The sequence below is a fragment of the Papilio machaon genome, chromosome 6, assembly GCF_912999745.1.
Source record: "Papilio machaon chromosome 6, ilPapMach1.1, whole genome shotgun sequence".
Lineage (NCBI taxonomy): Eukaryota > Metazoa > Arthropoda > Insecta > Lepidoptera > Papilionidae > Papilio > Papilio machaon.
In genome coordinates, this window is record NC_059991.1 from 6,844,974 (window position 1) to 6,868,251 (window position 23,278).

Sequence of the window (23,278 nt, forward strand, 5' to 3'; positions counted from 1 at the left end):
ATATTAGGTATATTAAATAATTAATAATAAAAAATATTAGTAAAGAAAAATATATATATTTATAAAAGAAAGTCGTGTTAGTTACACTATTTATAACTCAAGATCAGTCGAACTGATTTAGCTGAAAATTGATGGGGAGGTAGCTTAGAACTAGGAGACGGACATAGGAACGTTTTTTATCTTGTGTACATTTTTTTACTCCGCGCGGAGGGTGTCGAGGGTAAAAGCTACTTGATAATATAATTTATTTTTAAAAGGTCTTTTCATTTTCTGTAAACCCTTATATTACAGGAGTGAGAATTTTGCATCAATCGATCATAACGAAATCAAATTAACAACGCTCTTGTCAATGTCATCTGTCATGCGGCGATATTAAACATTTATTATAAAAAGATTGTTGAAGAAGTAAAGGAAGAAAAGTGGAAAGTTTACGAAAACATTTTTAAATGAGTACCTATTTTCATATTTTGGGGTACAAAATTATTCCTTAAAGATACAAGCCGACAAAGCAAAGTTGCGGTAGGACAGTTAGTAGTACCATCAAAAGAATTTGTTTGAATACGATGCTAAAATATAACCGTCGTTTTCGGTTTTGTTTTCAAACTATACATTGTTATTACACAAGATTTTATTTCGTATATCTTAATATTGAATATTAAAAACATTACCTTTCTCTTCCTGTATTTTTCCATTTTCTTTTATTTTCGATTTTTGTGTATTATGTGGCTTTGTGTATGTTGTAGGATATCGCGGTTATTCATTGATTACACCATATTGATAGATAGTAGATAATAATAAAAACAAAATGACGGATTTACCGTACAGTGTTGAATACGCCAAATCTTCTAGAGCGTCGTGCAAATTATGTAAGAATACAATAGATCAGGGAACATTACGAATTGCTTTGATGGTGCAGGTTGGTATATAACCAATATTATATTATTTTATCCATTGTTTATGGATGTGGCTGTTGTTTCGTTTGAACTTTGTTTTTTTTCTTAATTTATATTTACATGTAATAATGGAGTTCTTTTAAATTCCAGTTTAAAATCATGGACAATTTTCGATAGAGTCCTACATCCTTCTTACATTGAAACTTTGTCATTGTTTATAAAAGTACTTTATCAACATGTATTGATGTAATTCTTAAGTTTAATTAACTTTCATACTACAAGTGTTGTCACTAATTATTCTTGTGTAACATACTCGATTTAGTTTAAGTCTTTGAACTATAAGCTTATAAACATATCATTATTTCCAGTCTCCATTTTTTGATGGCAAACAACCTAATTGGCACCATTTGGACTGTTTATTTTCAAAGAAACCCCCTACAGCTATAAGTGAGATTGCTAACTTTAACAAAATCAAACATGAAGATCAAGAAGCAATCAAGAAAAAAATTAGTGGTATCTCTTTTGTTTATTTAAATTATCTCATTATTTGAACAAAAGACAGCTGTGTTTATAATTTGTTCATATTTTTTGATAAATAATCACTATTACAAGCTATTTTTAGTTGCTAAAATTAATCTTTGGTCTTGTAATTAACAATAAAAATTCCCTGGCAATTTTTATGTTTAACTGAAAGGAAGATTAACATTTGGATTACTATGGCAATTTCATTGTGATGAATATTTAATCTGATTTGAAGAGATGTATATTTGTTAACTAGTTTGTGTTCAATTAAGTGGTTTTAAAAATTAACTATTGTTCATTGGTTAAAATTTTCCTTTTAGGTGAAGACAAGGGTACTAAAAGAGGCAAAAACAAAAAGAATGGAGCCATGCCATATACTGTAGAATATTCTAAATCAAGTAGAGCTACTTGTAGACACTGTGATATTAAAATATGTAAGGTGAGGTTTTTAAAAAAAGTTTTTACTTCTCGAAGAAGAAAAAGCCTTGGGGACTAACTACAGATATCTAATTTTTTGTTAAAATAATTTTGTATGTGTGATGATAATCTCAGCTGCTTATTTACTTAAAGTAACATGATTTATATGATTTTTAGGATGAAATCAGAGTTGCCAAAATTGATTATGATCCAAAGTATGGGGATCATCCGTTGTGGCACCATGTTAAATGTTTTGCAGAAAAAAAGGTTGAATTAAATTTTCTTGGAGGTGGAGAAGAACTGCCAGGTTTTAAATCACTCAAAAAAGAGGATCAAAATATTGTTAAACAAGAAATCAGGTAATTTTATTCATTAATGTTATTTATACAACATTAGAATACCAAAAAAGCCTGCATGTTTTAGCTTGCTATATAAATTATTATACAGTATTTTTATTTTGTTATAACATGAAAAACATAAAAAACACCATAAAAACCCTGTAATAAATTCAGATATAATGATTAGCAAATAGCATGTTCTATTAAAGGAGTTCTGAAGGTGATGAGGTGCCCATAAAGAAGATAAAAAAAGAACCCAAAGAAGAAGAAGATGTGAAAGCAGAAGCTGAGCTTAAAAAGCAGCTTGTGAAACAGAGCAAGCTATATGACAAGTCAAAAGACGCTTTGAGTCAATTTACTAAGAATGAGCTGCATGAACTTCTACAAGCTAATGATCAAGATGTACTCACAGGACGTGATGAGGTATAACTTAATATTCATAAACAGTAAAAACAACTTAATAGGGTGTTGTAAAAAAAAAGACATTGGTTAGCCATAGATCCATATTCCTGGCCGAATTATATGTAAAGAATATTGTTAAATATAACTGTATAATACTAGCCATTTGATATCATTTAATTAGATTTGACTGTATTTTATTATATTTTGTATATTTTTTTTGAAGAAATTAATGTATTGCTTCCAGTGCCTGAATCATTTAGCCGACTGCATGGCATTTGGTGTACCTGAGCCTTGTCCTGAATGCAAGCAGGGCCAATTAGTACTCGACACTTTCTACTACAAATGTACAGGTAATTATCTTATACTGAAAATTTCAAAAAATCTCTAGTCGTTGGGAAAATCGGTTTCGATGTTTCATTTTTTTTTCCAGGAGACATGAACGAATGGACGAAATGCATGTACAAATCGAAGGATCCAAAGAAAAAGAAAATGGTGGTGCCACCAGAATACAAAAAACATTCCGCTTTCGCAAAATACAAACCTAAAGTGACAACACGTATATTTGAAAGTGAACCTCCACCTCCTCCTACGATAGTTAAAAAGGAAGAGCCAATGGAGTTAGTGTTTTTACTCTTTATATATAATAACTTAATATCTTAACATTTTTACATAATCTACTAGCTTTTTCCCGCGACTCCGTCCGCGCGGAATAAAAAATAGAAAACGGGGTAAAAATTATCCTATGTCCGTTTCCTGGTTCTAAGCTACCTGCCCAACAATTTTCAGTCAAATCGATTCAGCCGTTCTTATATCTATATATATAAAAGAAAGTCGTGTTAGTTACACTATTTATAACTCAAGAACGGCTGATTCGATTTGACTGAAAATTGGTGGGCAAGTAGCTTAGAACCAGGAAACGGACATAGGACAATTTTTACCCCGTTTTCTTTTTCTTTTTTTTTTTTATTCCGCGCGGACGGAGTCGCGGGTAAAAGCTAGTATTATATATATTATTGTATGGCATCTGTTAACTTACTGTTAAAACTAATACTACATACACATAATATATCTCAATTGCTCACTTTATTACTTCTAATAATTTCCACAGCATTTCGAAACCAAAACCAATTGCTCCTTTAAAGAATCTACAATTTTTCTTGTTGGGTAAATTCAAATCATCAAAAGAAGAAGTCAAGAACCGTATACTGAAGCTTGGAGGTCTCGTTGTATCCAAGATAACGGACACCACGGCGGCTGCTGTGTCCTCTAAAAATGAAGTAAAGAAAATGTCCGCCAAAATGGAGGAACTACGTGAAAAAGATATTGAGGTAAAATATCTAATGGTGTGTCTATGGACGTCCTCTATAAATGCTGTAACTTTTTTCTACATAAGTATGTAAAATGGTAATATCCGATTTTTTTGTTTGATTATTCTCTCATAAATGGTAAATGCTTTGTGCCACTACCATATTTTGTGAAAGTGTACCCGCTTGACACTGAATGAATTGAAATGTTACTAACACTATAAAAACTGAACTACATTTTAACCTGGAGAGACGAGAAACCTCTATAAAGGAGAGTCATTGTTTGGGCCCGTCGGATAACCTTTATAAGCGAGAAAAATATTGCTGTCCCTTGGACTCTCGCTAATCCAGGTCCAACTGTATTGTTTATTTAAATTTGTTTTATTCAATTAAAAAAACAAGTAATAAGTGATTTTATTTGCAGGTAGTTGAAGAAACATTCCTTGATTTGATTGACCCTAAAGAAGGTACAATCTTGGACACCCTAAGACTGATAAGAGAAAATAATATCGCTGATTGGGGAACTGACGTAAGTTTTTAGTATAGTGTTTATTTTTATATTACTTTTTTTCAGTGAAATACTTGTAATCATATTATTTATAAAATATACAAAATCTTGTGTATTTGAAAATGTGATTTTTGCGTGATTTTATCTTTTTTTTTCAACTGTTCGTTCTTGTATATTAAAACAGCCAAGTAAGCGGATACCGCAAGATGTACTAGATGGAAAGTCAATACAAAAATCGGGAAGTCAATATGTTAAGTCCAAATCTGGAATCACTAAACTGAAAGTCAAAGGTACTTAGGAATCACTTTATGCTTTATATTTCTTTTTATTATTTTTTAAACGAAATCACATATTTTTACCACAAAACAACTCTATTTCTTACTTGTTATTTATTAGGCCATCTTAAGATACTGTATAAAATATGTAAAGCACACAGACACAGACCAACATTACCAGACCTGATTAATAAAAAATAAAGATATTAATTTCTTAACTTACAAAACTGACAAATGTTTCGCTGGTCAAATTATCTGCCAACACTTCATATAAAATAATGTTTCAGGCGGTACCGCTGTTGATCCTGACTCAGGCTTGGAAGACGTAGCCCATGTGTACAAAGATGGTGACGGCACTAAATACACCATTGTACTCAGCAAGACTGATGTTGTTGAACAGAAGAACTCATACTATAAATTACAAGTCCTTGAAGCTGATAATAAGAAAAAGTATGTATTAACTCAGAAAACTATAACTAAGTTTGCATAGATTTTTATTACTGTTTACAGTCTCTTAGTAACTAATTAACGATTGAATGTGCCTTTAAGTTATTCAATAATATAGTCCGGTCGCGGAGCACGAAGAATTTCGTACATTGAACTCGCATTACCTGTCTTTGTCACTCCCGCGTAAATACAATTAGTCTCGCTCGCACAGAAACAAAGGCCGCCGTCCTCAGGGATTGTAAACTTTTAGTTTGTTTGTTTGCATAATAAAAATTTTATGGGCTCCGTTAGAAGGATTACCGAAAAGGTTAATTATTGGATAGTTCGAAATGAACAATCGAAACGAATATTTGAAAGACGAAAGTGCAGGCAACATCATCTATTTTATTGCCGGCTTTCCGATAGTTACTTTTTGGTTTTAAAATATTATACAAATGAATTCTTCACTACTCGAAATTGAACAATAGAGCAAAGTAACAGTTACTCCGAAACAGAGGAATCGGATTCTGATTTTTGATTTTTTATTATTAGATACTTGTCTAGATTTTTATTACTTGTATTATTAAATCTAAATAAATGATTTATATAATAATAATAACTATATTTTATAAGTTGGTAATTTTTCTTTCTCCTTCAAATAATTCATGTAAACCGCACTAAATACAAAAATGTTTGTAACCTCTGTCAGTAGGTAAAGAGGTCATTGTACGAAATTCTTCCTGCTCCGCGACCGGACTATAGAAGAGCTTCAGAACTTGTTGAATTTATGGGGAACAAATAAACTAATGTTTTCTTTGTTAACTTTTAAAGTCTTTGATTATATTTTTCTTATTGGATTTCAGGTATTGGCTATTCAGGTCATGGGGTAGAATCGGTACACCCATTGGTGGGAACAAGGTGGAAAATTGTTCTTCACTCTTGGACGCTATTAACAAATTTGAAGGACTGTATATGGAAAGAACACAAAACCCTTGGGATGCTAGAGATCATTTTATGAAGGTATCTTAATTTAAATTTTTATGTTACTTTAACTCATTCGATAAAAGCATTAAAACAAATTATGTTAGTCATTCCAATAACTTTGATATTTCCAATTGAATTTGTTTTTACCGATTTTAAAGATTGAAGTGTCATGAGATTTGTCTTTGAATAGTTAGAGAGAATTATTAGATCTTTTTGTTACTACTTTTTTCCAATCCATATTTCTACATGCAGATGCCTGGTGCATACTTCCCCATCGACATGGACTATGGAGATGAGCAAACTTCAGCTGCGCTTGTAGTTGACACTGTGAAATGCAAGTTACCCGTCCCTGTGCAAAAACTTATCATGCACATATTTGATATTAACATCATGAAGCAGACTCTTATGGAATTTGAAGTAAGTTAAACTGATCATATATAGATATCAATTGTGACGGATGCAAGGAAATAATTATATGTTTGTAATTGATAACCTCAAATATAACCAGGACAATATGAAATATATCTACTCTATTAATTTTTTTCTCCAGCTTGATACAGACAAAATGCCTTTAGGAAAACTATCGAAGAAACAAATCAAATCTGGATATAATGTATTATCCGAGCTGCTGAAGTATCTCAATGAGGGTAAAGCTAATGAAAATAAAATTGTGGACGCAACCAACAGGTAAATATATCCTTACTATGGGTTTTCATTGTTTAAACACTTTTAAAAACATATTGTCATCCCTTATATTATCTTTGAAAGAACAGAGACAACAATTGAAGTTTACGGTTATACCCATTTTTGTTTAATGCTTGTCAAGGCTTTGATGTAAAATATTATTTTGTTATAGGTTCTATACATTAGTGCCTCACAACTTCGGCACTGACAATCCACCATTGTTGAACAACGCTGAAGCTATTAAGTCTAAAACTGAAATGTTGGATAATCTCCTAGAAATTGAAATCGCTTACAATTTACTCAAGAGTGGTATGTTTTTAATACATTTAATTTTGAAATTCGACCATAAGTTATAATCAAAGATTTTAAATTTGAACTCAGGTCATAAGTTGCAAATCAATAGCTTGGAGTTGCAACATGGACAACATTCCAAAGAAGTTAGTTTATTTTTGCTCACTGGTAACCCTAAAAACTTATAAACATCTGCTGTCAATGTCAAAAAACTGTCATAAGAACCTTATGTGTCAAGTTTCACTTCATCAGCTCGCCGCGATTTCCTTAAAAAGGGATACAGTTTTCGCCTCACATATTAATATAATAATTTTTGTTTTTCAGAGGATGATGATGACAAATCAGTAAGTCCAATAGAAACACACTACATAAAATTAAAGACTGAAATCTCTCCACTGGATGTCAAATCACCTGAGTATGAGCTCATTTTGGAATACATGAGGAATACACATGCAGAAACACATTCCTCATACACCTTGGATATTGAGTCTGTAAGTTATTACTTATGTATTTGTTCATATATATTTTGCTGGAGAAAAATACATGTTTGTATATCTTAGTTAGTTAGTTAGTTGTAAGGGCTCAATTTCTACAATTCCACGGCTGGCGTGTATTTTGCGTGTGAGCAGGACCTGGATTCACTCTAGCCAACCCAACTCTCCAAAGAATCCCAGCAACCCTTTGATGTTGTCGCTGATCTCTGGGAGTGTTCTCGGCGATCCGAGATGTTTTACCCTGTACTCTTGCACTGCTGGGCAGTGCAGTATCACGTGGGATGCTGTTTCTTCGTCACCCATGCACGCTCTGCATAGGGGGCTGTCCGTAATACCTGTATTAAACAAATGTTTATTAAAATTGCCATGTCCAGTGATGGCAGCCACAACTGTCCGTAGTTGTGCCTTGTTTAATTGAAGCAACCTCCTAGTTACCCTCCTGTTAATCCTTGGTAGGGCTTCTTTTGACTGCCTGCATGTATCGATTTTGTCCCAGGAGGTGCAGTGTTGTGCGTGACTCCTTGTTGCGACCTGTGATCTTAGATAACTTGCTGGTAGGGGAACGATGGGCTCTGGGCCGATAGCTCTGCTATCTGACCCTCGGCGGGCTACATCATTCCTCGAACCACTGTGTCCTTTAATCCATTGGAGGATAATGTTATTAGATGTCCCTGCTGCATTAAGTTTGAGATGGCATTCATAAATGAGGCCCGAATTAACTGTGATGTTGTTTAGTGCCTGTAGTACTGCCATGCTGTCGGTTAGTATGCGTATATTCTCGCCTGCGGCTTTCCTAACAGCTATGGCCTGTGCTGCCTCAATTATTCCCATGCATTCAGCTTGGAAAATTGAGTTATGTGTGCCTAACGGTTTATATATTTTGATGTTAAGGTCCTCTGAGAAAACACCTACACCTGTTCCTTGATCAGTTTTGGATCCATCTGTGTAGATCTTAAGCTCTTTCTGGTTCCCTTGATTTGTGGGACCGTGCTCTTGCAATTGTATTTTATATTTCTTGTCGAAGATGAACTGCTTCGGAATTAAGTCCTGTTTTGCGTCGGTAATTGGTACTTCTGCTATGAGCGTATCCAACACTGACGTATGCGGGGTATTACACTTCCTCCACAGATTTAACGTACGCAGTCTAAGCGCCGTTAGTGTAGCTATTTGCTGTATGTAAAAGGGTAGGGGTGTTAAATCCAGTAGGGCCTCCAGGGCAGCTGTGGGAGTAGTTCTCATGCTGCCTGTTGAGGCCGTTTGTATATCTTTTTAAAATATTTTTGTGCTGACAAATCCACCACGCCACAAGCCACACATATTTGAAATTTGTATGGAAATAGTACTACACTCTTTATGGAATAGAATTATGGACGCACATCAGCCTTCCATTTATTGTGTTCTTCTTTATTTAATGTTATATAGAAATTAAAGATAGCAGAATAAAGTCATAACTATGTTTTAATTTATTCCAAGGCATTCAAAGTAATTCGCGATGGTGAAGAGAAACGCTTCAAGCCATTCAAGAAGCTCCACAACCGAAGGCTCCTGTGGCACGGCTCTCGTGTCACCAACTTTGCCGGAATTCTATCACAGGGTCAGTTATGTATTTCATTTAAAAAAAGATATATTACCAAACTCTTTATACAACTTTAACAATTAATATTTTCAGTTAAATGGTTGTTAATCTCACCGATTTTTTTTTCTGTGCAGGTCTCCGCATAGCTCCGCCCGAGGCGCCGGTGACGGGCTATATGTTCGGCAAAGGTATTTACTTCGCGGACATGGTGTCCAAGTCCGCGAACTACTGCTGCACCAACAAAGCTAATCCTCTTGGTATTATTATGCTTTGTGAAGTCGCACTCGGTGATATGTAAGTTATAGCTACATTTGTTTGAATGTTGTATGAAAAAATAATTACATAGGAAATGTCCTTCCATTTCTTCTAGTCTTAAATCAATAAAAAATTTTACCTTATAAATGTTAAGTATAGAATAAATTGTGTATTACAGGAAGAAGTGTCACCAGGCGGAGTACATAACGAAGTTGCCGAGTGGCAAACACGCGACGTGGGGTGTGGGACGTACCCAGCCAGACCCGGCGCGCGCTCGCACTCTGCCTGACGGTACTCTCGTCCCGCTCGGCCCGCCTGTGTCCGCTGAACAGAACACTGCGCTGCTCTATAACGAGTATCCTTTTTTTTTATGATAAACATTTTTTATAATGCCAAATCCAACTAATATGGTGGCATAAAGCGAAGACCATAGATAAAATTAATATGAAGCAAGTTATTTTATCGTACAGTTATCAGTTTCGAGTCCTTTTAAGCTACACCTTTAATTGTGCGCAGCGACTCTCATTAAGTTAAGAGCCGCTAGTAACTCTGAAAACTATAATGTCATATTTATAAAATAAAGAAATATCGTTAACTTTTTGCTTGGTTCTAGAAATGTCTACTTAAATGATTTTGTCTATTAAGTTATGCTATATTGTACTTATATGTTATTGGTGTATAATTTCCTTAGCACGAAAACCAGGTTCATTGTGTACGACGTGGCTCAAGTCAAAGCCAAGTATGTGCTGCAGGTTAAGTTCAACTACAAGTTCTAGTTCCCAGTCGCAATTCTGGATGTCGACTTATTTTATTTACGTTTATATTAGCCATTTAATGACATTTGTCTGATTCCTATTTTTAATGTGTCTTTTAATATTAAGCGAGATACGATACTGTTATGTTTGAATTGCTTGTGTTTAAACAACCTAATGGCGTATTGCGAGAATTATTTTGTTTGAAATATTCCATTAATGTTTTAATACCGGTATATTATAATTGCCACTTTGTTTACGTGTTGATTATGTGATTATAATGATGTTTATTGTATTTATTAAAATCTTTTTATAACAAAAAGTATTTTTATTTGAGTTGATCCTCTAATCCGAATCCTTGGTTATTATAACATAAAATCCCTAAGTTGTTTGAGAATTGCAAGACCCGATCAAATCATCTACACTCCCATTTCGATCCTTATTAATTGTATATCTGTTTGTGTTTTTTGGTTTTGAAAGATTAAAATAATATAAAACGACGTTACCACATTGAATTTTATTAAACAAACTGTGTTTATTTGGGGTAAACTCAAGAAAATAAAACACGCGAATTTGGTTTTGTGTAATTATACATCTGAAACTAACAAAATTGCAATCCTATAAAATGATACTTAAATGAAATGACGCTAAATGTTGCAATATCAATGGAGACCGTAGCGCCATAGTGACAATGATGCTATATTTCTGGTTAGGCTACAAGGTCATTGATGTCATACATCTATAAAATTATAGCAGCAATTATAAAAGTAGTGTGGGATGTCCCGAACGCTCCGATTAATTTTTCACTATCACACCGCCGCGTGAACATAACACATTCGAGGTTCAGAGGGTCTATCTCAAATATTTGAGATATGCGTTTTCGTAACGATATTAAAATTTGTATGAGATTTGTCTCTCGAAACTCTTTTTTCGATGACTGTGTATTCTCTCTCGAATTTTCACGCTAGACCCTCTAATCGTCTATTTATATATTCTTTGGGCTATTGAGACCTTAAATATCAGCAATTATTCCTATTTTCAAATTAAAATTGTCAATCGAATGCCGAAATCATATATCTATTTTAAAGTGAAAATATAACATATATATTTTTTGGAAACCGAATCAACAATTATCAATTTTTCTGAAGTGTGTGAATTGGTACAAAGTTAAAACATCATTGTGCAACACTGTTAAAAATCTCTGGAAAAAAAAAACAATCTGGTAACACTGAAAATTAAGTAACATTTTAACATTGGAATTAAGCGCTTACAGCGATTGATTTTTCCGTGAAAAATCACTATGACTTGTGTGTACAAAACACTGCCTTGCTTGAAGGTTTAGTTCATGTCTTGGCCTAAGTACTTTTGATAGTGCGCTAAATTAAATTTTGTGACACCATATAAACAATGTTTCAGTCCGATTTATTTCAATTCAGTTGTACATATAAGCTCGGTTATAAAATAACTCTATTTAAATATATGTGTTATTAAATCAGATCCCAAAAGTAACACAAGGTGATAATCAAAGGTTTTTCGTAATTATGGAAGTGGATGTAATAAAATGGAACAACAAAGAAGTAGTGGATTTATTACAAAGGGACAAAATTTCCAGCCATATAATCGACGTTTGTAGATCACAGGATATTGATGGAAAATGTCTTCTTTCATTTATTGATCGAGATTTTTATGAATATCCGTTTGACCAACTAAAACTTGGTGAAAGGAAGAGGTTTATTTTGTTAGTGAAAAAGTTACAAAAGAAAAACCGTGCTTCTATGTTCGAACTCGGGCTTTGTGAAGATCCTGTGTTTTACAATCCAGCTACAAATATAAATTTTCTGGGAACCAATTTATCACATTTAAGTTATAATCTGCATAATCAATTGCAGAATGAACTTTCTTATAGCAGAAATACAGATTGCATTTCAAATTTCACACCTGATGCAAAAGCTTCTAAATTAAAACCAGAAGTTTGGAAAACATGTATAGCTCTTGGTGTGTATTTTATTGTTTTTTTTCAATAAGTAACACTTAAACAAAACTGAAAAAATAGAAATGAAGTCCTAAGTTGTAATAACTTTTTCCAGGATATGTTTTTCTGGTGACATGGGTTACTGCTGTTGTAATGGTTATAGTGCATGATAAGGTGCCAGATATGAAGAAATATCCTCCACTGCCAGATCTTTTCCTTGACAATGTGCCTCATATACCATGGGCTTTTGATATGTGCGAGATTACTGGATCTCTGTTGATGGCAATATGGGTGATAGTGCTTTTCTTCCATAAGCATAGGTCAGTTCTGTTTCAAATATTTAATTCTAAAATGTTATTAGTTTTCTATTGAATCTCTAAATTCATCCTAATATAGGGACAATCAAATATCTTGTAATACAAGTCATTTTGTAGAACACAATTTAAGGTATTGTGGGCCGTAAAGAGATGTAGATGAGGCACACTGTGTAGGTGAAAAGAGGCCACCAAAAAATTGAGTTGTTTGTGTAAAGTTTAATAACTATTTTATTTGATTCTCTCAAGGAAATTATTAAAAAAAAGTCATACATTGCCTACCGATTGATGTTGTTGGAATATCTTACTGCATCGCAACATATTCTGCATTGAATGCTCTTCTGCTAATATTTACATATGCCAAATAAAACAAACTGTGTTTTTAAGATAATTTTACAATTAAGTTTATCACTATTTCATCAAACATTTATTTTACTTTAACCAAAGCAAATATATTCTTTGATTAATGGTTTTTTTGTCACAATTTAACTTAGTCACTAGTCAGTGTTCACTTCTATTGTTGTTTTACTCATTATTTTTTTTTATTAATTTATTACCTATATTTTTAGAATGTCATTATGTTCTTTAAAATTTATTATTTAAATCTATTTCAAGATCTTTTCTGATAAATTAATTGACTGCAATAACAAAAAGGCCATGACCCTTAACCTAAGATTTAAATATTTATTTTCTTAGCATTAGTTGTCGAAGTTGCTTAATTCTACCTTTAATTTAAGTAAAGACAAGGTTCTGACTGATTATAAAGTTATTACAAAATTTAATTGATTTATTCTTAAAGTACAGACAAAAGATAAATAAAACAATGTTCTTACTTTGTGACTTTAGGATACACAACGGCAAGCTTAAGCTCACCAAAGCTAGACTCTAAAAAGAATAGTATCTGTACTTTATTCAGTCAAACAATAAGTCTTCTCAAGAAGTATTAGATTATATGTAATCTGTAATCCATCAGGTTTATAATTCTACGGCGTTTCTTTGCACTGGCGGGGACTGTGTTCCTGCTGCGTTGCTTCACGATGCTTATAACGTCGCTCTCTGTACCGGGGTCCCATTTGAAGTGCGGGCCTCGTTTCTACCCTCCCGCCGATGACCTCACCGTGTGGGGGCGGCGGCTCCGGCAGGCTTACGAAATCTGGAGCGGCGCGGGAATGTCCGTGCGCGGTGTCCGCACCTGCGGCGACTATATGTTCTCAGGACACACAGTTGCCTTAACTCTACTCAACTTCTTTATCACTGAATGTGAGTACTATTTTTTTTTATCAATAATCTTTCTAATATTCTAAATTTGTTTGAAAATTTGGATGGATGGATGTTTTTTACTAGCTAGGTGTATCTTCAGAACGCCGAAAAAGATCTCGATGCAGTTTGGTACAGATGTAGAACATAATCTGGAAGAACACATACGCCACAACCTGATAATAATCAACGAATTATAATTGTCTTCAATTTATTTTCGTTTATTTTTTAAATAAATTATGTTAAACAAACAAACACTTTTCAAAGGACAACAAAGCCAAAAAATTCAATATGAGACATATTTTTCTATTAGTCCCAATCAAATACTATTTACACAAACAATTACATTAAGACAGTTTATTTATTTACGCATAAACGTGCAGGAAAGGCATACTCTATTTTTGTTATCAACTGGTAACATAATATTAAAACATTTCAGTCACGTTATGCAGGTTTTTATTTAATTAAATATTGCGCAATTTTTAGATATTTTCCTATTAGTTCTTAATAGCCTCGTTCTGTTGTCTAATACCATATATATATATATATATGGTATATACATATTATTATTATTATATATATATATATATAATAATAATAATATGTATAAGGGAAAGTCCCTGCGAAACATGTCAGAGGACTTCACACTCATCACTCAAGTAATATGGTAGGGTTCTGTAGACTTCTATAATATCATAGGGTAAATAATCAAAATACAAAAACGTAAGCTTTTAAAAATTTATTGAAAATAACAAATCAGCACAGGTGGGCACAGTTAATCGAAAAGTTAACTTCGTTAATCGTTAATTCGTTAATTAAAAAATTAACTTCGTTAATCGTTAAAGCGTTAAATTCTCGAAAATTTAACGCAAGTTAAAGTTAATCGTTAACAGTTAACCATACCAAAATTATACATACTAATTTCACACTTATTGTGGCGACACTTGTTTAAAATATTAATTTGACTATACATTTATAGAATGTATACATTAGTATTAGATACAAGTATGAATGCATTATAGTATATTTCATTACGAATGCGGAAAGCCTGTCATTGCAAAGAGTTTCGACAATTGTCTACCCGAGCCGAGAAGGTGAGGGTTGACAGTTGGAACAAGTTGTAATGACAGTTTCACACGTGTACTAAACAACTATTTTTGATACAGTTGCGAAAAAATGAAGCAATTTAATTGAATAATAAAAACACAATAAACACAACTAACTAAAATGTTTGGAAAATGGCGCCAACCGTAAAAGAATACACACAGAGATTTTTTTTGTTTTCTTCACCCATTCTGGGTAGGCAAAGGGAACTATGGCCAAACGGTCAAGTCTTCAGTAGATTATTTTTATTGATATGAAATGAAAATGAAATTTAATGAGATGAAATAAAATGAAAACTAACCTAATTCATTGAATCAAATCATTAAAACTGATATTGTAACAAATTAGGGGCTTCTTTTTAGATATATTTGCATGAATCATAAAAACTTCAATGATTTTTTTTTTTTGTAAAAACTTCGTTGGTTGGTTTTTCTTTTTAACAGACATTATTTTGTCAGTTGGGAAAGAGAATGCACGAGTTTGGAAAAGCTAAAGAAAAAGCACGAGTAAAACAGTGTTTTAATACAGTTGCTCAAAAAGTGGCGTATTGCAGGGACGAAGAGTGTTCGGAATGTGGGCTGTTACATACTCATGCTTTTATATACTCGTAATGAAATATACTACTTCGAACCTTATTTTGATTTTGTTATGTTGGTCACGTCTTTCCCGGACGCTCTGATGCATCACACTAGCACGCGAACTTCACATATATCAATTATCAACTCTTTCGTTCACCATTCGAGTCGCCGACAGTCGCCCAACATAGCTGAACTTACGAGCGTGGCGTGGCGCGTAATTTAAACAAAATGACAGCACGTCTCCAAGTTTTTAATTTAACGATTAACGGACTTTTATTAACGGAAGTTGAGTTTAACGGAAGTTAACAAAAGCGTTAACCACAGGTGGGCACAGTTAATCGAAAAGTTAACTTCGTTAATCGTTAATTCGTTAATTAAAAAATTAACTTCGTTAATCGTTAAAGCGTTAAATTCTCGAAAATTTAACGCAAGTTAAAGTTAATCGTTAACAGTTAACCATACCAAAATTATACATACTAATTTTACACTTATGTGGCGACACTTGTTTAAAATAGTAATTTGACTACATATTCTATAACACATTAGTATTAGAGACAAGTATGAATGCATTATAGTATATTTCATTACGAGTGCGGAAAGCCTGTCATTGCAAAGAGTTCCGACAAATGTCTACAAGTTGACAGTTGGAACAAGTTGTAAAGTTTCTCACGTGTACTAAACAACTATTTTTGATACAGTTGCGAAAAAATTAAGCAATTTAATAGAATAATAAAAAACACAATAAACTCAACTAACTAAAATGTTTGGAAAATGGTGCCAACCGTAAAAGAATACAAACTGAGATTTTTTTTTTCTTCACCCATTCTGGGTAGGCAAAGGGAACTATGCCCAAACAACCAAGTCTTCAGTAAATTATTTTTATTGATATGAAATGAAAATTAAATTTAATGAGATGAAATAAAATGAAACCTAACCTAATTCATTGAATCAAATCATTAAATTTGATATTGTAACAAATTAGGAGCTTCTTTTTAGAAATATTTGCATGAATCATAAAAATTTCAATGATTTTTTTTTTGTAAAAACTTAGTGGTTGGTTTTTCTTTATAGCAAACATTATTTTGACAGTTGTGAAAGAGAACGCACGAGTTTGAAAAAGCTAAAGAACGAGTAAAAAAAGTTTTTTAACACAGTTTCTCAAAAAGTGGCGTATTGCAGGGACGAAAAGCGTTCGGAATGTGGGCTATTACATACTCGTGCTTTTATATACTCGTAATGAAATATACTATTTCGAACTTTCTTTTCATTTTGTCCTGTTGGTCCCGTCTTTCCCGGAACGCTTTGATACATCACACTTGCACGCGAACTTCACATGTATCAATTATCAACTCGTTCGTTCACCATTCGAGTCGCTGACAGTCGCCCAACATAGCTGAACTTAAGAGCGTGGCGTGGTGCGTAATTTAAACAAAATGACAGCACGTCTCCAAGTTTCAAATTTCTCCAAATTTAACGATTAACGGACTTTTATTAACGGATGTTGAGTTTAACGGAAGTTAACACTTTTTGAAGTTAACTTAAAAGTTAATCCGTTAAGCAAAATGTTAACTTCGTTAATTAACGATTAACGGATTAACGAGTTAATGCCCAGCTCTGGCGTTAACACTTTTTGAAGTTAACTTAAAAGTTAATCCGTTAAGCAAAATGTTAACTTCGTTAATTAACGATTAACGGATTAACGAGTTAACGCCCAGCTCTGCAAATCAGTATTCATATCACTAATTCGTATTGATTCGTTATTTCCAATATGCTTCCAAAAGCGATTCTTTGAACAAAGGAACTATACTAGTAGTATATATGTATAACTATACTAGTAGTATATAGGGTTAACTAGGCCGTAGTCAACCACGCTAGCCCAGTGAGGGGCTTGAAGCCTACCCCAAGTTAGGAGTGCCTAGGCCATAGTCAACCACCACAATGTACACATGATATTCAAAAATCGAAACTCATTGGTACATTGTAAAATAATTACAATTTATATGTTTATATAGTAATTAAACTGACACCAACATAATATTATGATAATTATCATAAAGTTCTCAGTCTAAAGTTCAAAAACAAACTATGTTTATGTTTACGTATAAATGTATAAACGTAGATATGTTGTGACTTTAATATAGGTATTATTACATAAAAATAAAAGTCAAAACCCTAAGTTCTAAGAAATTAAATATGTTACTAGTATATTTTTTCTGTTCCTGTTTTAAATGTGCATAATTAGGTTATCTTATATTTTTATATTTCCCATGCACCATTACTTTATTCAGTGTTAACAGTTACGTACACTATTGTTCGTCACGTATGTTTTTTTTTAATTACCCTTAAGTTTTCTAGTATTTGTAAACAACCAGCTCCGTGCGAATTATTTCTTATTGTAAGTATCTCAGATGCAGCCACCTCGGTGGCACTATTTCGTGCGTGCTAATGCGTACAGTAACGGAAAGTGCGCCTTTAGCGGTGAAGTCTTTTTATCGTACGTTATTCGAAATTATTCCTTAGTCAAAATTTTTGTTTTTTAGACGTTTATATCTTACTAATACAGTCAAAACCGTTTATAGCGACATCGTTTAGAACAACATACCGGTTAAATTGACCAAAATCAAAGGTCCTGGCTGAATGTTATTACATATCTTTCCTATTAAAACCTGTCACCGGTTGTTACAACTATCGGTTTTTACGACTCAATATGAGTAGTCCCTTCGATGTCGTTATAACAGATTTTGACTGTATTATCAATGCGAAAGTTTAGATGGATGAATGGATGGATGTTTGTTTGAAGGTATCTCCGGAACTGTTTAACGGATCTTGATGAATTTTAGCACAGATGTAGAACATAGTCTAAAAGAACACATAGGCTTACTTATCATGTTATTTTCCGCGCGGACGGAGTCGCGGGCGACAGCTATATTATATAAATTGTATAATATTTTTAATTTAATGTCTGTTATTAATTTCTAACGACATGTGATAATAATTTCGTGAAATTATGTGATTACCATTTATTTCCCATTGAAGTTTAAAGTTTAATGAACGGTTATCTAAAATTTATGTTTTATATCTATTTCGTAAATGCTGTCAAAGCACGTCAATTTATCTTTTGTTTTAGGCGTGGTGACTTTACTAAAATCCGGCTTAGAATTTAGGCGTAGAATGCGTACTTTGCTACTTATCTAACGCATTGAAGATATTAGATAAACAAGGAAGAGGACAGTATGTTGCGCAGTTTGTTTAACATTTGCGCTACTTTATCGTAAATAGGCTGAATACCGATAGAGTATTATGTCCGGTTTACATTATGCTGGTACAGTAGGACAGTAACGCTAGCCTGGCATGGACTGTAAGGGCTCATTAGCGCGTTAGTGTTTACATCATACCGTTTTACTGCACTGGCGTAATGTAAACGAGACATGAAGTCCATTGGACTAGCTATGTATCGTTATAAATATTTATGTAATAATGATAAGTTTCGCATGATGTCATTATTTTTCTTTTTCATGCGACTATACATTAGAGGAGAGTTTATTGAAATTGAATTCTAATCAATTATTTGTTTTTATAATCGTCGAACACATTAAAAGATCTGATATCTGAAAATCCGACACAATAATTAGGTACTTTGTAATGATGCCAATAAATTTTTGTCAACTTGAAACCTCGTGTATAACAATGTGACAACCCTGACGCGACATTGTCAGAAGTTCAACGCAATTTATTTTACGTCACTACATCGCCAAGAAACAAAGACTTGTTTTGTAAATTTATACTGATAATATGTATCGAGCGACACAAAATTGTTCTTTGTGTGTGCACAATCCTTGGCATACTTTTCTATACATACTAATTTGATACATAATAATAACCCCCTCAATATAAATCCTATATGTATATATAAAATAATATAAATCCGATATGCGGTATATATTATAGCCACGATTTTGTTCGAACATCTCGAAAAAAATACATTGGAAAAAGAAGCATTAGCAAGATGGATAGATATATTAGATACTTAGGTCAAAATCTATCCAAAGAAAAAAAAAAGATTGTGGACAACGATGGTGATAAATTAACAAGGTCACTTTAAAGTTAACAAAAAAAATGTTTTTAATACTTTTTTTTTTGTATGTTGTAGACACATCACGCAGCTTGTACTTGCTGCACATCTTGACGTGGGTGATGAACATGTTCGGCATCTTCTTCATCTTGGCAGCGCACGAGCACTACTCCATCGATGTGTTCGTCGCGTTTTACATCACCTCGCGCCTCTTCCTTTACTATCACACGCTCTCCAACAATCAGGCCCTAATGCAGAACGATTCTTCCAGGTAACACTCTACCTTTTTCTACTCTCACGCTCTTCTTATAAGAAAATGGAAAATAAAGAAGTGGATTTTGCGATGGAGGGGATTTGCAAGAAATTAACATACTTTACTTAACACTTTAACAGATTTTTATACTTTTTCTGATTGTTTATTAACAGATTTATTGAAAATAGGCATTTTCTTACGTTATGATTTGACGTGCTGTAATACTTTTAGGTCAATGTTTCATTCGTAGAGTCAACTAAACTAAGCAATTATCGTCATTAATTAATTTTATTATTAGTAAGCTAAATGTTGAACGTTAAATTAATCCGGTTATGAAAAACTTTTATGTAATATAGGGTTTGTATGCAATTAAAGTAGTGGTCGTAAGATGTTCTTTGTATTTGATAAATCTTGCGTTGTTGTCTATTCGATTGCCAAGGTACTCCGATGATGATTTTTTACATGACTATGAAGGCTATTTGATGCATAAATTGTAAAGGTGATTTTAAAACAACAATGGTATTAAACAAGTATTTTTCTAAGACGCTTTCTTGAAGAAATAAGCATCTTTGAACACTAAAGAAGTTGTCCCATACAACTCGGGTTAAGCTTTGGGGTTATGATTTGTCTTAATTTTTTTGCTCTAATAATCTAATTGGATAGAACAACTTAAGCCTAGGTTTTCCCGGTCAAAGGCCTCTAAAATTTTTAAATGTAACTAAGAGCGTGGTATACATATGTACCTTCTTTATACAAAACGCAATTAATGAACTAAACACGTATACAAAAAAATTAAAGACATCATTTTGACATACATTTTACTATTATTATAAATGCGAATGTTTGGATGGATAGATGAATGTTAGTTAGGAGGTTCATCTCCAGAACGGGTTAGTTTTTTTTAATACCGCGCGGACGGAGTCGCAGGCGACAGCAAGTGTTTTATGTATTGTGTGAAATTTGACACAAAGAAAGTTAATGTGGAGAAGTGCAATAGTTACTTTTAATCAAAAATAAATAAAAATATTTGACTATGTTCAAATATCGACCAATAGGCGACCACAACTATTTATAGATCTTGCTATTTCACATGTGTCGTATCGTATACTTTTGTTTTTAATGAACGATCAAGGTATATAATAGCCGGCGTCAACTAATTCAAGGCCAAGCCCAAAATAATCTTCTCTAAAATGTAAGGAGATTAAAAAATGTGTTATAATTAAACTGTAACATTGTAATTTACGTCTTCGGATTTACGTAAGAGGTCGTCCATTGTACGTGATGTTTTTTTAACAACTCTAAATAAAAAGCTGCTAAAAACTAGAGATATATTTTGTAGACGTCACGTGTATTTTTTAGTACAAAGTAATATATATTAACCTTTTCAATATAGTATTCGGAACCCCTTCCCTTTCGAGGCTTTCCTAATTAATGGACGATCACTAAGTATGAAGATCGAGGCCATTAATTTAGGTTTTTTAAATATACAGACTACTAAAAAATAGACGTAGATAAGAATGTAAAAATTTAATTGGGATTATAATTTTTACGCTTACTTGCCATGACCAATTTTCACACATGACTGCAAGTAAACTCATAAAATAAACATTGCATCTTACAACAAAAGAAATGCTATTTCTATTTAATACAATGGGTCATAAAAATTATTACTTGAATAAGTAATAGCGCTAGTTATTTTACAGCGCCAAGTAATATGTATGTTTATTTTCTTGCTTAATTTCTTTCGTAGTTAACACGATACATTACTTTTCATCATAACTATTGAAAGCAGCTGACCGTGAAGTCCGTTTTCTTTTAGTTTATTGTCATCGAACTTGTTATTAAAATTAATAAAATTAAAGCAGTTAAATGTTTGATAATAATGTAATTCAATGTTAGAACAAAGTAAAATTGATTTGGTTCTACTACAGTTATTAATATGTATGTAAATATTACCTAGAGAGCGAAGTGTAAAAGGTATTTGTGAGGTGAACTTTTTCTTAGTTCTAACTTGAAAAAAACTCATATTGTTGGAATATGCACATAAATTTGAATTTTTTGTTTTAAGTTAATTAATAACAAGAGTTGCTAACAAAGTAATTGTGAAAGGACGTTACGTAACGTGTTTCAATTTTATTTTATTATTTAAGTACGTAGTTTATAATTTGGTTTTACGCTTTTACGAAAGAATTCTGATTTCTAAGAACTATAAAATCGTGGCCTATAAAATATGTACATTATAAAATATATGTGATCGCATAAAAATACGTAGTTGTGTGTTTTAATCGGAATAAATCAAAGTTCTAAGGTCGTTCAAGTGAGTTATCAACCTTTCCAGGACAAGAATATGGTTTCCGCTGTTGTCGTTCTTCGAGTCAGAAGTGGACGGCATCGTACCTAACGAGTACGAGGGGCCCATGACCATCCTGAGCAACCTGCGCCAATGGCTGCTGCAGCTGGTCACCGACGTCAAGACCTCCTCTATGGCCAAAATCGCCGGATCCAAGCTGCAGGAAGGCGCCGCCATGGGAGAGTACTCAGTCGTCAAACTGGTCGACGGAATAAAACGTAACCTGAGTTTGATCGAAGAGTACAAGAATTCCCGTCAACGCTTAGTGACGTTAGATAAAAATATACAAGCGACGATGCTCGAGGAGCTCCCGGAGGCCGAGCTGCGGCTGCGAGCCGCGCCCGGACTGCGGGCGGAGCGCCCTCGGCCCCCGGGCGACGCCCCGCCCCCGCCTGAGCCCGCGCCACCGCCCACACACAAGAAGACTATATGAACATCGTAGAGGCTACTTTCGCTAACCATCATAGCTAATGTAACTAAAATGAGTTAGATACCTGAACCACATTTCCAATATAGATTTTATATAAAATGTTATATATCATGATTATGTTAAGTTAAATATGTATTAAATTATTAAGAGAATTTATTTGCTCAAAATAATCGTGGGAAATAAACATGTTTAATGCTTTAGATTCGGTGTTATTTATTTGTGAGAGTCGACTCGGTCGGGCAGGTGAGAGCGAACAGGTCGTGCAGCGTGCGGATGAGGGCGGGCAGGTCGCGGCCGGCGGGCAGCGCGCACGCAGCCGCCAGCCCCCACAGCACGCGGCCCGCCCACTGCGCCGCTCCCCAACTACTGCAGCAAGCTAGTCATACATCTCCATGTCAATTATTTCTCTTTGTCATGTAGGTCTCTAATGCATTTAAATCATGATACTTCAATATTACTTTCGCAAATGTAATATTAGCAAAAACAAAAAAATAGCCGGTTTCGAAGGACTCTGAAAAGTAAGATGTCGACCTTTCGTTCCATTTCTGTTCTTTATCCGAGCTCCGTACTCAAGGTCTCATGATTTTTGTCGAGGATGCATAACGCTAGATAAAGTTTTTGCTATCGGATACAGTAGGTAAAACGGTTTGCACAATGATTACTGATTTCCTGAGGTTGAGGTATTTACTGTGATTGCGGAATTAGCAAATGATTACCGTGTTTATTTGAATTTAATATCCTGCACAATAACATGCGAAGGTCTCCATTTAATTCGTAGCAGAATAAATCTTTTCTAAGCGATTGTTTTAACATGTGGTGAGAATATG

At 33.5% G+C, this 23,278-nt stretch overlaps 2 protein-coding genes across 4 annotated transcripts; both read left to right on the top strand.

Annotated features, from left to right (window-relative positions):
• Nucleotides 1-309: 309 nt before the first annotated feature.
• LOC106714742 (poly [ADP-ribose] polymerase) lies at nt 310-10,332 on the top strand. Of its 3 annotated transcripts, none has more exons than XM_045678485.1 (21): nt 310-527; nt 744-916; nt 1,262-1,406; nt 1,736-1,854; nt 2,010-2,191; nt 2,380-2,593; nt 2,817-2,922; nt 3,003-3,189; nt 3,681-3,900; nt 4,301-4,405; nt 4,569-4,674; nt 4,947-5,109; nt 5,949-6,105; nt 6,322-6,486; nt 6,620-6,756; nt 6,926-7,062; nt 7,369-7,535; nt 9,012-9,132; nt 9,249-9,408; nt 9,548-9,724; nt 10,073-10,332. In XM_045678485.1, exons 2-21 carry the CDS (start codon nt 806-808, stop codon nt 10,143-10,145), a joined length of 2,952 nt encoding a protein of 983 aa, XP_045534441.1. In that variant the 5' UTR covers nt 310-527; nt 744-805; the 3' UTR covers nt 10,146-10,332. The 3 variants fall into 3 exon arrangements, with proteins under 3 accessions (XP_045534441.1, XP_045534440.1, XP_045534442.1); XM_045678484.1 differs by having other exon boundaries at nt 310-519; XM_045678486.1 differs by having other exon boundaries at nt 310-450.
• Nucleotides 10,333-11,429: 1,097 nt separating this feature from the next.
• Nucleotides 11,430-22,454, top strand: LOC106715071 (ceramide phosphoethanolamine synthase). The gene is made up of 5 exons (XM_014508282.2): nt 11,430-12,116; nt 12,209-12,413; nt 13,381-13,667; nt 19,497-19,689; nt 22,010-22,454. Exons 1-5 carry the CDS (start codon nt 11,663-11,665, stop codon nt 22,452-22,454), a joined length of 1,584 nt encoding a protein of 527 aa, XP_014363768.2. The 5' UTR covers nt 11,430-11,662.
• Nucleotides 22,455-23,278: the final 824 nt, after the last annotated feature.